The 13,538-nt window shown below is 34.5% G+C and overlaps 1 protein-coding gene across 1 annotated transcript; it reads right to left on the reverse strand.

The window, feature by feature from the left end:
• Positions 1 to 5,917: 5,917 nt before the first annotated feature.
• On the reverse strand, positions 5,918 to 12,250 carry LOC7475373 (carbamoyl-phosphate synthase large chain, chloroplastic). Its single transcript, XM_052456273.1, has 4 exons — positions 10,722 to 12,250; positions 9,450 to 10,142; positions 7,080 to 8,647; positions 5,918 to 6,273 (listed from the first exon to the last, which is right to left on the reverse strand). Exons 1-3 carry the CDS (start codon positions 12,024 to 12,026, stop codon positions 7,097 to 7,099), a joined length of 3,549 nt encoding a protein of 1,182 aa, XP_052312233.1. The 5' UTR covers positions 12,027 to 12,250; the 3' UTR covers positions 5,918 to 6,273; positions 7,080 to 7,096.
• Between the last annotated feature and the right edge of the window lie 1,288 nt (positions 12,251 to 13,538).

The following is a 13,538-nucleotide window of genomic DNA, read 5'->3' on the forward strand; positions in this document are numbered from 1 at the left end:
AAAACTATATCCTTTTGGAATCCTGCCACTTATTCCCATTGAAATTCGAGAGGATTTAACTGTAAACATGAAGTGAGTAAGGATCCTCGATCACAACATAAAAAACTAAGGAATAAGAAGGTTCATTTAGTGAGAGTGTTATGGAAGAACTCTCATTTAGAAGAAGAGACTTGGGAAAGAGAGTCAGAGATAAGAAAAAAAAATACCCAAGCTTGTTTTCTGATGCAGGTATGAATTTAAATTTTGAGGACAAAATTTTGTTAGGAGGGGAGAATTTAAACCCCCGGAAGTTGAAAAAATATAATAAATGGTAAATAAAAGAGAAATTATTAAATGAGCTTAAATGTATAAAGAAAGAAAGACATGAAAAAGTTTTAGTTGGAACCCTAAATGAAACTAATAACATTATCATGAGATGATAATAAACTTGTAAATGAAATAAAGGATGAAAACGCAAAATGGATATATTACAGAATAAGAAAATGGTCTCTAGAACTTAGTTGAGAAAGTAATATGGTCCATGCAAGAATGGCATGAGAAAATTCAGATTTTTTATGTAAAATCACCTACTTACTAATTTTATTTTAACAAGCATAAGTCTCAATATGACTATCATATTGAACTTGAATTTTACAAGGAGTTTCCTAACATATTGTTATATCTCCGGGTAAAATTTTAGGACGATTAGAGTTCAGAAAGACTGTAAGAAACCATCAGTAGTGGGGTAGAAAAGTAAAATAGAAAGTCATTAATGGAATTTTCATAAACAAAGTGAAAAAACTGGAAATCTCAATTTCTCTTCCTCTATATACAATCGTCCAGAGTTGTGGAAAAAGAGGAAGAGAAAAGAAAAAAAAATTGAGAGTTCCACACTAAGAACCTTTAGAGAAACTAAAGATTTAGGCAAGATAATTGAGGGGATAACAATAAAAACACAATTAAAACAAGAATTAAGAGAGAAATCAAGTGAGGGAAAGAAGATGGAGAGAAGAAACTCATGGCAAAAAGGAAGAAAGGAGAAATAGCAAAAAAATTTCAACTAGTTAGCATTTGAAAATCATTTTATTACCAGGTAAAGGGTTCTAAACCTAACTCTATAAGCTCAATTGAAAAGGAGAAGGATTGATGTCAAATTTGTAGATTTAGGTCTAAGTTTCATGATATGAAATTGGAGGAAAAATGAATTTCTTAGAAATCAAATTCGTAGGACCTTTGGGGTTGTTGTGGGAGTGAAACCATGAAGGAACGATGAAGAAAAATGATGGGTAAGGAAAGCCCTAAGGGGTCTGCAATAAGGGAACAAAGTAAGAATTGTTACTGTTGCTATCCATTGTTAACCCCACAAAAAAATCAAGAAAAGAAAAGGGAAAAATACAAAAAGAAAATCCAAAAATACAAAAAGATACATATGAAGAAAGCTTAGAAGATTGTCCAAGTTGGTAGTGAAGAACCAAATTGACAAGTGAAAAGTTGAAGGACAAGAATGTACAAGATTGATAAAATTAACGACCCAATTCTGATTGATAAAAGATCAATTCGATGAAAATATTTTTATTTGGGGTAAAAAAATACAAATTTGGATGAGAAAAGGACTCAATGAGAATTTTAGAAAGCTTAATTAATTTTATTGAGGACTTAATTGCAAGGAAAATTAATTTTTTTAAAATCAATTTGGGTGTTAATTAGAAAAAAACTGAGGTTTAAGGACTGAAATTAGACTTTAAAAAGTTTAATTGATCAAATTAGAGACTTAATTGTAAAGAAAATTAAAATTTGATAGCTAGTTAAGGGTTTGATTATCATAAACTAATCATAATATCAAAAACTATAAATAAATAGTAAAAGCCTAATCAAAATCAAATTTGGACTTAAAATTCACTAAATAATAAAAATCTAACAAAATAACAGAAATTAAAGTCGAACAATAAAACTAAATAAAATCTAATAATTTGGGCTTGGATGTGGTCAATCTTTCAATCAAAGAGTGACAAGTTAGGTTATCCTTCACATCTCCATCCATACATTTACATAATCTCTAACATGGATCTAGTGTTTCCACCAACTCTTTCAAGGTTGGAGAAACCTGATCATGTCGAGCATAGTTCAAGGCGGCTCCAATAATACTTCTAAAAATCAAGATCAAGTTGTTGTGATGTCTCTTTTGTAATCCAAGTATAATCTGAATTTGGTCGTTTAGCCTACAAATTAGGATTCACCAAACTTTATCATCCATTGTAAAAACAATTTGTGCATCCAAAATAGCATTAATTTTTTTTTTTTTTTTGTCGATAATAAAGTTAATATGGCTAAAGGTTTGATTGAATCATTATATTTTTATATATAATGAATTTCTTCATGTTAAATGTAAAGCTAATATCAAAGTTTGATAGCGATTTAATAACATAAATATATGATTCAATCATTTACAATACTTTGAATTATCTAGCACTACTCGCTTGTAAATTTTGATTGATTTCTAAAGGACACCTTTCATGTCTAATTTGTGTCATAAAATAATCTTAAACATTAAATGTGTTATACTTAAGTAAATCAGCTTGAAATTTGTTTTATTCATTAAGATTGTTTTATAATCTCAACATGCAAATTATGAACTCTATATGCAAAAGACTTAGCTGACTTAGGGACTGTTTGGGAAAGTTGTGGCTTTTAGTTGTGGTTCTGACTTTTAGCTATGGTTGTGCCTTCTGAAAAGCTACAAATTATAGCTTTTGAAAATAACATATGGAGAAGGTTATGATATTAGCTTTTAAAGTATTACCAAACACTTAAAAGTCATAATCATAATTAAAAGCCACAACCAAATTGGTGATTCCTAAATGGACACTTAGACAACTTAACATAAGAAAACATAGGAATAACTCTTACATGCTTCTTAGAATAGTAAAAACATGAACACTAAATGATTGAAGATGAGGAGCAAAGCAAACACTATTCCAAACTTGAGTAGATATGGATTGGACATGACCTTGTAAATTAGAATTATCTTCATCTTTCTTTATAAAGGAAAAGAGATTAGAGAGCTCGCTCAAAACCTAAGACATGTTAAACATCAAGCATGAAAAGTAAGAAATCAAGTAGTTCAAAAGGATTAATATTATAAGACTCTTCTAACATAACACCTACTTCTTCAGTCAATTTAATAGAAAAGTTTCCTAAAACTTTCTCTACGACTAAAATAGACTAAAAGTTAAGAAAAGTTTCCTAAAAGTACTATAATCTACCTCTTTACTTATATCCTTATGACTAAGGGTTTAATGGTATAGTTAGCGATGATATGATCAAAACCTTGACATTTTAGCATATTAGACCTTTGAACTCAACCTAGATATTTTTTACAACTTGTTTGCCCATATCTTTATTAGAAAGTTAGACATTATTAGAATTAAGTATATAAGGGTAAAGCACATAACAAAGAACTATTATTTCCAAATTAAAAACTAATAAGGGTACTGTGAGGTCCTTGCATTTTATTCATTGACTCTTTATAATTAACTTATAATCTTGCATTACAGTATAAACTTGGTCAAAAGTGAAGACACCTAGAAGCATGATCTCTTTTCTAAAATCATCATTTAAACATTTACAAAACCTACTTAAAATTGTGGCTTCATCCTCCCTCATGACACCTCATCTTATACTTATCAAACTATACTTTGTGCTCGTTGACATATTTGTTCCCTTATCTAAGACTATTACATTAGTCTAAAAATTTAGTTTTATAAGATTGAGGTAGATACTTCTCATGTAATTTTTTTTTTTTTCATCTCGTTCTAATTTGTGATAGGAGGTTTACGAATTGTTTTCATTACTTTCCCAATAAAGTTAGATAGTATCAATGAGTTTCATCTTAATATATCTAACTCTTTTATTTTCTAATAAGTTAGACCAATCAAAGAAATGACTCATGTCACAAATCCACCTCAGAAAAATCCAAAGGTCATGACGACCATAAAACATAGGGGCCTCTCTTTTATTAGGTCTCATGACTCGCTTATCAGGGTAATCATGACTAGAATAACCTAAATGATATATATACTAGTGGTATCCTTGGTGGACTTGCTTATAATGATTATTGATGTAATTTTTATTGGTCTTTGGGTGCCTTATTTGAGAACCCTTTAAGGGTTAAATTCTCTTAGTCATGTTGGTCATCTTGATTTGCATAAGTTGTAGCTCCCCTCGAATGATCCTAAGGATATCACTATGGATCAGATCCATGATAATTATAGACTCAAGGTTAGACACTAGATGATCATGACATAAATGCTTGCAACACTAGCTTAGAGATGAAATTGACATCATAAACACATCTTGCAAGTAAAAACACAACAAAAATAGAGCTAGTTTGTTTCTTTTTTTTTTTTAATGTAGAGATTAATCAAGACCATAATACACAAGGAAATGTTTTTCAACATGTATTGCTAGACCCTTAAATATAAATGATTAATCAAATAACAGTCACAACTTTCCACTATTTTTTATAAACTTTGCAATTACTAAAGAGAACTAGATGATATATGTAAATGCCAAAAGGGGTTGATAAGCAAAAATAAAAGTTCTATTTTTTTTTATTGTATTAAAATTACAAGTGCAAAATCAGAAAAATAAAGTTCAACAAATTGAAATATTTACTAATTAGATTAGCGATAAACCACTTGGATTGTTGTTTATGTAGGTAGAATCATTAATATAGTGTTGTCTAGCTAAATGTTGGTATCACTTTTTTTTACTTTGTTTTTTATGTTACTCTTTTTTTAATTAAGATAAAAGAAAGAGATCTAAAAAATTAAAAATAAGAATTACGTGGTGGAATTTTGACAGAAGACTCTTTACTTGAATCCTTTATTCTTCACGTGTCTCTCAAAATCTAATGTCATAGCTATCGTGGTTGAGGAAGGGGCTGTGATTTTCAAAGGGAGGGAGAGGGGGAGCTGCAAGGCAGGGCTGGCTATTGTGGTGTTGTTTTGTTCGACAGTGGGGAGGTTGGATTTTTTATGGAGGTTGTCGGGGTGTGATTGGTGGTGGCTGAAACTGATTTTGTGGTGATTGTGGGTGGTTGTTTTCGGTCCGGTCTTGTTGGTGGCAATGAGGCTTGTTCAGGCAAGTCGGCTTGCAGGTTAAAAGGGTTGTCGTGGTTAGATTATGTGGTGGATGTGGTGGCTGGCGTCTGTGGCTGGCTCCGACGTCTACGAGGGCTGCTCAATTGCTGGTATACTGTTGGTGTTCCTGGGAAACAGACCCGTGCAAGAAAATTGTTGTGCTATAAGAGAACTTGAGAAACAAGAAAAGAGCGTTGCTACTGTTGTTGCTTAATCTCCTTTTGCTTTCCTGATGGTCTGGGGATTTTGGAATTCTTGTGGAAATATTGAAAAGGGGAGAACAACCAAGAACCTGACTCTGATATCTAAGCTGATGGGGATCAGATTTAAAGAGAAGTATAAACAGGAAAAAAAAGCTTAAAATTGGAAGAAGCTGAAGAGAAGAAAATAAGCTAAAGAAAAGAGGAAAAATTAGGGAAGGAAATCAAAAGTCTTCAACATATTATTCATAAACTGATCATAATGTCAAAAATTAAAAATAAATAGTAAATCCTTAATCAAAATCAAATTTGAGTATAAAACCCACAAAATAATAAAAAATCAATAAAAAAAACATAGATTGAAGTCCAAAGACAAAACTAAATAAAATTTAATAAAGTGCGAGTCATGTTTTGAGCTATCCTCCATCTCCATTCATACACACATGCCTAATCTCTAACATGGATTACTCAAAGTTAATTTTGAATTAAGTTAGCAGCTGAGTTTTTTTAAGGCTATGTTGTGCCATTTTTAAATTGCTAAAATCATACCCATTAATTTGAACTCTGCGGTTTAAATTTAACAAACAAGACCAAACATGAGAGGATAGCAATGCAAAACTACAAGTAGCCAATCAGTACAAATAACCTGTCTGCGGACAATCTCTGCTAATAATAATAATATAATAAAAAATAAAAACTAGATGCCAATCTTTAGGTAAACTCATCAAACTAAGCAAAACTAACAAGAAGAACCAAGATGCCATTTTAGACTCCATGCCTTGAACTTCAAATCTCATAATCTTTTTTCAATCACCGTCATCATACAGCATATGAAAACAAACAGCTACATGATTGCAAGGATCAAACAATGGCATACACATGGCCCCGCTAATCCCTCTATGTATCATCATCATTCCCAGAGGGCGAATAAAGTTCGATAGATTTTTTTTAACCTGTTTTCAGTAGGGAAAAAACATCAACATAACAAACCAAACACATAGCAGAAAGTGAATGAACGCACAACATACACTTGAACAAAAAGTTGTGGTAAAAATAGGTAGTTTATCCTAACTAACCTTAAAATTTGATTAGGATAGGTAAGTTTCTAGCAGCGCAAAGAAAGTACAAAATACAAAGGAGCCTTAACTCAGCCTCTGAAAAAGACTGTTAATAAAACCTGGTATCCTGCACACTTTATTTTTATTTTTATTTTAAAAAAAAAACCCTCTATTTTCTCACTAGTATTTTGCCCTTTCACTTGATAAAGACCAATCATTTCCCATGCCAAGCTGCATAACTAAGAAACGAGAACCAATACCATGATCATTCCTGATAACACAAGTTACAACAATCTAGCTCATTTTTCTATTACATGTTTGGTTCACTCAAACATGTCTTTGGAAAGAGATAGGGTGAGCAAAAAAATGATTTTTCAAATTGTTGTTGGACATGCAGACATTAAAACAGACAATTCATTTGCTATACCTAAACTAAGTTTCTGGCAACAGATTACTCATTTGCTATGCCTGAACTGAGTTTCTGGCCGGGCCAATTTTCAAACTATAGATAAATATTACACTTCCGATGCTCAAAAATTCCCTAACACACATTACGAGGATATTATTAATTAGCTCACGGAAGTCAAAAAGATTGGCAGACAAAATTTTACAAGGACATGTAACTGAAAGGAAAATCCACCCCAAACAATAGCAACAACAAACCAGATCTAACAGGAAACATAATAAACTGGAGCACTTACTGGAATTGCCCCCTCAATCATAGAGAAGAAGATGCTGGCTGCAAACTTTTACTATCATCTTTCTGTGGCTCAACATTAAAAAAGTCTTGAAGGGCCATCACTTCAATTTTGCAGGTTTTTAATTTCTCAATTGCATTTGCTGTTGCCAAAGCACCAGAAACTGTCGTTATTATAGGAATTTTATAAGCAAGTGCCATCCTCCTCAATTGCCGGCCATCAATTTGATCAAGTGAATCACCAGAACTAGTGATCACCATCAATTGAATTTGCCCATTAGCAAGAATATCACCAGCATGTGGCCGTCCCTCGTGCATCTTCAGCACTCTATCCACTGAGATGCCTTTCAATTCAAGAAAGTGAGCTGTTCCAGAAGTCGAAACAATCCTGAAGCCAAGTCCTAAAAAGGCCTTTGCCAGCCGTTCGAGATGGGATTTTGTCAAGTCATTTAAGCTAAGGAACACAGTGCCAGAAAGTGGTAGCTTCTGCCCAGCAGCAATTTGAGCCTTGGCAAATGCAATCGCAACCAGATAATCTATACCCATTACCTCACCAGTACTCCTCATCTCAGGCCCTAACAGCACATCACAGCCTGGGAACTTATCAAATGGAAGAACTGCTTCCTTGACGGCAACATGCGCTGGGATTACCTCTTTTGTGAAACCTATCTCATTAAGTGACTTTCCGGACATAACAAGAGCGGCATATTTAGCTAGTGGATGGCCAATTGCCTTTGAGACAAATGGAATGGTACGAGAAGCACGAGGATTTGCCTCAAGCAGAAAAACATCCCCACCCATGGTGATCGCGTATTGGCAGTTCATGAGACCGCAAACATTCAGACTCTTTGCCAACTTTGTAGTCCATAACTGAATTGTGTTCAAGCAGGAAGATGAGATAGTTTGTGTGGGAAGGATGCAAGCTGAGTCACCTGAATGGACCCCAGCCTGCTCAATGTGCTCCATTACCCCACCAATCACCACATCACCATGTGAGTCTGCAAGTGCATCCACATCAATCTCAACAGCATCAGATAAATATTTATCTATCAACACAGGGCGTTGTGGGTCCACCTCAACAGCATTTTCAAGATACTTCACAAGCTTGTCATCACTATATACTATCTCCATTGCCCGGCCACCTAAGACATAAGAAGGACGGACAACAACTGGGTAACCTATGTCTGCTGCAATGGCTAAAGCATCAGCCTCACTCTTAGCAATGCCTCCTTTTGGTTGTTCAATGTTTAACTCTTTTATAATCACATTGAACCTTTCTCTGTCCTCAGCAGCATCAATAGAATCAGGTGATGTGCCCCATATGCGTACATGCCCAGCTCCGCTGGCACTAAGAGGCTTATGCTTGTCCAAATAATGCTGGATGGGCAGAGCCAGCTTCAGGGGTGTTTGACCTCCAAACTGTATAATGATCCCATCAGGTCTTTCCAATTCAATTACATTCAGAACATCTTCAACTGTCAAGGGTTCAAAGTAGAGACGATCGCTTGTGTCATAATCTGTGGACACTGTCTCAGGATTTGAATTCATCATAATTGTCTCATATCCTGCACTCTGCAAAGCGGAAAAGCTTCCAAATTAAAAAATGATGTACCCAAATGGTAACCATCTTCAAGTACCAAGTCATACAAAAGCAGGTTCCTTTACACTTATTCCAACATATTATTTAACTACACAACTAAAAAACACTATCAGGTCCGTTATTGAATGCATGAAATTTTATTGCTAAACTAAATCAGGGCACAGTCATATATAGATTCAGCACATTTACATGACTTCTAACCACAAACAGCTGCATATGGATATTTGCTTGAGTTTACAAAGTGCTTGATTCATTTCATCATTGTTTATGTTCCTCTAGCTCACATACCTGGATGCTCTTTTTCATGCAGTACTAGTTCCAACAGAAAAAACACCAAAAACATAGATATTACTAAATTTTCAAAGTATACAAGCAATTAAAGAAATTTAGGCACATTTTAACAATTCCATATTACTCATTACTTTCAACATCAATCCAAGTTTATTCAATTGATAAAAAGACACGATCGATGTTTTACAAGTTAATTTTGATTGAAAGAAAAACAATATAACAGGCAGAGTGCTGTGATTAATAGCATAAACGATAAACAGTACAACATTGATGCTTCATGATTAAAGATTAGCCAAACAAAAAAACTAATAAACAAGAAAAGGAGTTAAAAGTTGTGTTGTGTTGACTTACAGCTGCAATCTCACATTATCAACAAAATAGCAAAGTAGGTTATGCCAATATGCATTAATAACAGTCTTTTGAAGAAATTGCCTAGGAAGACAGGGGAACATAAATAATACAAAGATTATAATAAACACATACCTGCAGGGAAAAAGATGCATGGCAACAACAGTAATCAAACTCAATTCCCTGACCTATACGGTTGGGTCCTCCACCTAAAATCAAAACCTTCTTCTTTTTGGTGGGAGCTGATTCACACTCTGCATCATAGGAGGAGTACATGTAAGGAGTATTGGCCTCAAACTCTGCAGCACAAGTATCAACCCTTTTATACGACGGAGTAACTCCAAAAGAAATCCGTTGTGACCGGACTTCCTTCTCTGTTGATTTAATAGCAAATGCTATCTGCTTATCACTGTAGCCATGCTTTTTGACCTCGATGAAGTCATCCTTTGTCAGATGAGACAAACTCCTAGTCATAAGATATTGTTCCACATCTACCAGCTCTTTAAGCTGAGTGAGGAACCATTTATCCACAAAGCTCAGTTCATGGATTTCATCAACTTTCATACCCCTTTTCATTGCTGCATAAATGGCATGAATGCGATCAGGATTTGGAACTCGGAGGTTGTACTTCAATTGTTCCAAGTCCCAGTCAAGTTCGGCAACTTGCGCACATCCCCATCCTGAGTATCCACACTCCAATGATCGAACAGCTTTTTGAAATGATTCTTGAAATGTTCGGCCTAATGCCATGGACTCACCAACAGATTTCATCTGGGTTGTAAGGGTTGGCTGAGAACCGGGGAACTTCTCAAATGCAAATCGGGGGATCTAGATGTACATAGCAAAAATAATTAGAAAGATGTAGGAAAAACAAATGTGGGGTAGTAGATGAAGGGTTGGCTGAGAACCGGGGAACTTCTCAAATGCAAATCGGGGGATCTAGATGTACATAGCAAAAATAATTAGAAAGATGTAGGAAAAACAAATGTGGGGTAGTAGATGAAGTGCCGGAATGACAAATAAATAAGTTATGAAACAACGATAATAAGGACAATCGGAAAAATGTACAAACCGAGCGTACTGGTACTACAAAAGAAAGCTTAGATTTAGAAATCCACAAAACCATCTCAATTTAGAAAATATTTTGCATGGAGAAGCAGACAGGCAATGCAGGAACAGTTGCACTTAACATTACTCGAAACACACCAGTCAAATGATATATCCAGTCAAATGATATATATATATATATATATATATATATATATATATATATATATATATAAAACCTAACATAGAATGGTCTAATGAATCTCGGTAACAAAAGTGATAGCAAACAACCCAAGTCATCCTACTCAACAAAGACAATAAAGCATAATTGAGCATATAAAAATTACAACTACTACTTGCCTTAGTCACCACATAGTCAATAGAAGGCTCGAAACTCGCAGGGGTCTTCTTTGTGATATCATTAGGAATCTGGTCCAATGAATACCCCACCGACAACTTAGCAGCCATCTTGGCTATGGGAAAACCAGTAGCCTTGGAAGCCAGAGCAGAAGACCTGGACACCCTAGGATTCATCTCAATCACCATAACCTCACCATCCACAGGATTAACAGCAAACTGCACATTAGATCCTCCACACTCCACTCCAATCTCCCTTATAATCTTAATAGAATAATCTCTCAACCTCTGGTACTCCTTGTCAGTCAGAGTCTGTGCAGGAGCAACAGTAATTGAATCCCCTGTATGCACACCCATTGGATCAATATTCTCAATGGAGCAAATGATAACAACATTATCAGACAAATCGCGCATTACTTCTAACTCGTACTCTTTCCACCCCAAGAGTGACTTCTCCACCAAAACCTGTGAGGTTAAACTAGCAGCTAACCCTGCCTTACAAATAGCCTCGAACTCCTCTTTATTGTAAGCAATCCCACCTCCAGAGCCACCCAACGTAAAAGCAGGCCGAATAATAAGTGGAAACTCCCCAATAACTTCCTCCGATATGCGAATGCACTCCTCAAGCGTGCTCCCAATGCCAGAAGGCGGAGTTTTGAGTCCTATATTCTCCATAGCCTGCTTGAAAAGATCTCTATCTTCAGCTTTTTTAATGGCATTCAGTTTAGCTCCAATCAATTCAACATTATATTTCTCTAAAACCCCATTTGCCGCTAAAGCCACAGCAAGATTCAACGCTGTCTGGCCTCCCATGGTGGGCAAAATGGCATCGGGACGTTCTTTAGCCACCACCTGTTCAACGACCTCCGGCGTCAATGGCGCAACATAAGTGCGGTCAGCCAAGTCCGGGTCAGTCATGATAGTGGCAGGGTTGGAGTTTATCAAAATAACATCATACCCTTCCTCTCGCAAAGCCTTGCATGCTTGAGTACCGGAGTAATCGAACTCGCATGCTTGACCAATCACAATGGGTCCAGCACCAAGAATCAAGATTTTCTTCAAGTCGGTGCGCTTTCCAGCCCCTGTTTTCACGCTCCTCTTCTCTGTTTCTTGGCGGACGATGCTGCTGCAGCAGCGAATGGAGGAAGAAGAGGTGATTCTTCTCGGGTAGTTAGTTTGCGAAAAGAAGAGGCGGAAACGATTGGGTTTTGAGAGAGAAAAGGAGGAGGAGGAGGAGGAGGAAGCTTTGTTTTGGTGGATGAAAGAGAGGGAGTGAGAGCAGTGGTAACGGTTTAAGCAACAGTTCATTGTTGGTTTTGTTTGCTGCCGAAAACAGAGAGGGAAGGGTGGGGGAAGGGCAGAGAGAGAGAGAATACCTACGATAGGATCTAGAAAGGAAGGAAGGAATGTGGATTTTGGAGGATTGATTTTAGGGATAGTCTCAGTCTCTTCTTATTGTCCTGAGCCAGAGAGAGAGAGAGAGAGAGAGAGAGAGGGAGAGCAGCTGACGGTGAGGATGGGATATTTTGAGGGATTAGGGTTTTTGGAGGCATTTTAAAAACTATATCTTCAATTAAATAATTAATATGGCTATGTTATATATATAAAAATATGTGTGAAAAAAACGTCTTAAGAACTTTTAAAAATAAAATATTATCATTACAATTAAGATTAAAAAAAAATTAAAAGGTGTGACTAATTCATTAAAAAAAATAAAAGAGAGTATAATGGATTGTAATGGTATTCACAATATTATTATTTTTTTATCCTTTGGCTTTTTACATTTTGTTTTTTGATTTTTTTTTCTAATTTTTTCTTTTAACATTGTGTTTATTTGAAATGAAAAAATGATCCTTTGAAATTAATATTAAGGAATAAACTATGAGAAAGAATGGTATAAAGGAAAATAATAAAGTGATCATATAAATACCAGTTAAAAATCGGTAATATTATTATAAGATAATAATAAGTTCGTAAAAAGAATAAATGATAAATATATATATATATATATATATATATATATATATATTTTAGATTAAGAAAATATTCTCGAGGATTTTGTAAAATAATTTATATTATTATGCAAAGATTGAACAAGAAAAATCAAAATTTCATGGAAAATCACTTATTGACCAGTTTTATGCTAGCATGTAGAATTTTCAATCCGACCATCAGATGGGGTTGAAATTTTTTAATGAGTCTCCTTAAATATTTTTCTACTTTAAAAAAAATCAGATTAATCAAAATTCAAGAAGGCCTTACAATTTAGGTCGGTAGCTAGGTAGTTTACGCGAAATATACAAGGGACGTTAAACGAAGAAAAAATTATAAATAACAAGAAAATTGGTCGATAAAATTTTATATATATATATAAACTTTTATAGAAATCACTTAAAAACCTTATATTAAGAGTTCAAAAGGGGTTTTAAGAGATAAAAATAAAAAATTTCTGGTAGATTATAAAGCTTGAAAATGGTTTGAAGGTTAGCGTGACGAATAAGAGGAGGTGAAGGAAAAGCTTGTTTTCTTTGTCTAATTCTTCATGATTTATTATGAAGAGGTAAGAAACCTTGTTTAAAGCTTGGTATAAGTTTATGCCATGAATTGAGATATTTTTATATGATGAATAGACTATAGAATGTTGAGTTTGAATGAATTGTTGCTTGAAATGATTATTTTGTGTTATAGCTATGTTCTTATGTATGAAATAAGAGTAGGTAATGTGAGAATGGAAGAAAATTAAAAGAAAAAAACACCTCTCTTTTGAAAGTGAGATTCGGCCTAAGGATAGGTAGAGAGATTGAGTTGGGTTGATTTAAT

The sequence above is a fragment of the Populus trichocarpa genome, chromosome 10, assembly GCF_000002775.5.
Source record: "Populus trichocarpa isolate Nisqually-1 chromosome 10, P.trichocarpa_v4.1, whole genome shotgun sequence".
Classification (NCBI taxonomy): domain Eukaryota; kingdom Viridiplantae; phylum Streptophyta; class Magnoliopsida; order Malpighiales; family Salicaceae; genus Populus; species Populus trichocarpa.

Excerpts from the sequence above, each read along its gene's own strand:
- LOC7475373 (XM_052456273.1), bottom strand. The coding sequence starts at position 12,026 with ATGAACTGTTGCTTAAACCGTTACCACTGCTCTCACTCCCTCTCTTTC. Across the intron at positions 10,143-10,721 it reads TTGACTATGTGGTGACTAAG|ATCCCCCGATTTGCATTTGA; the intron begins GCAAGTAGTAGT and ends ATGTACATCTAG. Across the intron at positions 8,648-9,449 it reads ATGCATCTTTTTCCCTGCAG|AGTGCAGGATATGAGACAAT; the intron begins GTATGTGTTTAT and ends TCCGCTTTGCAG.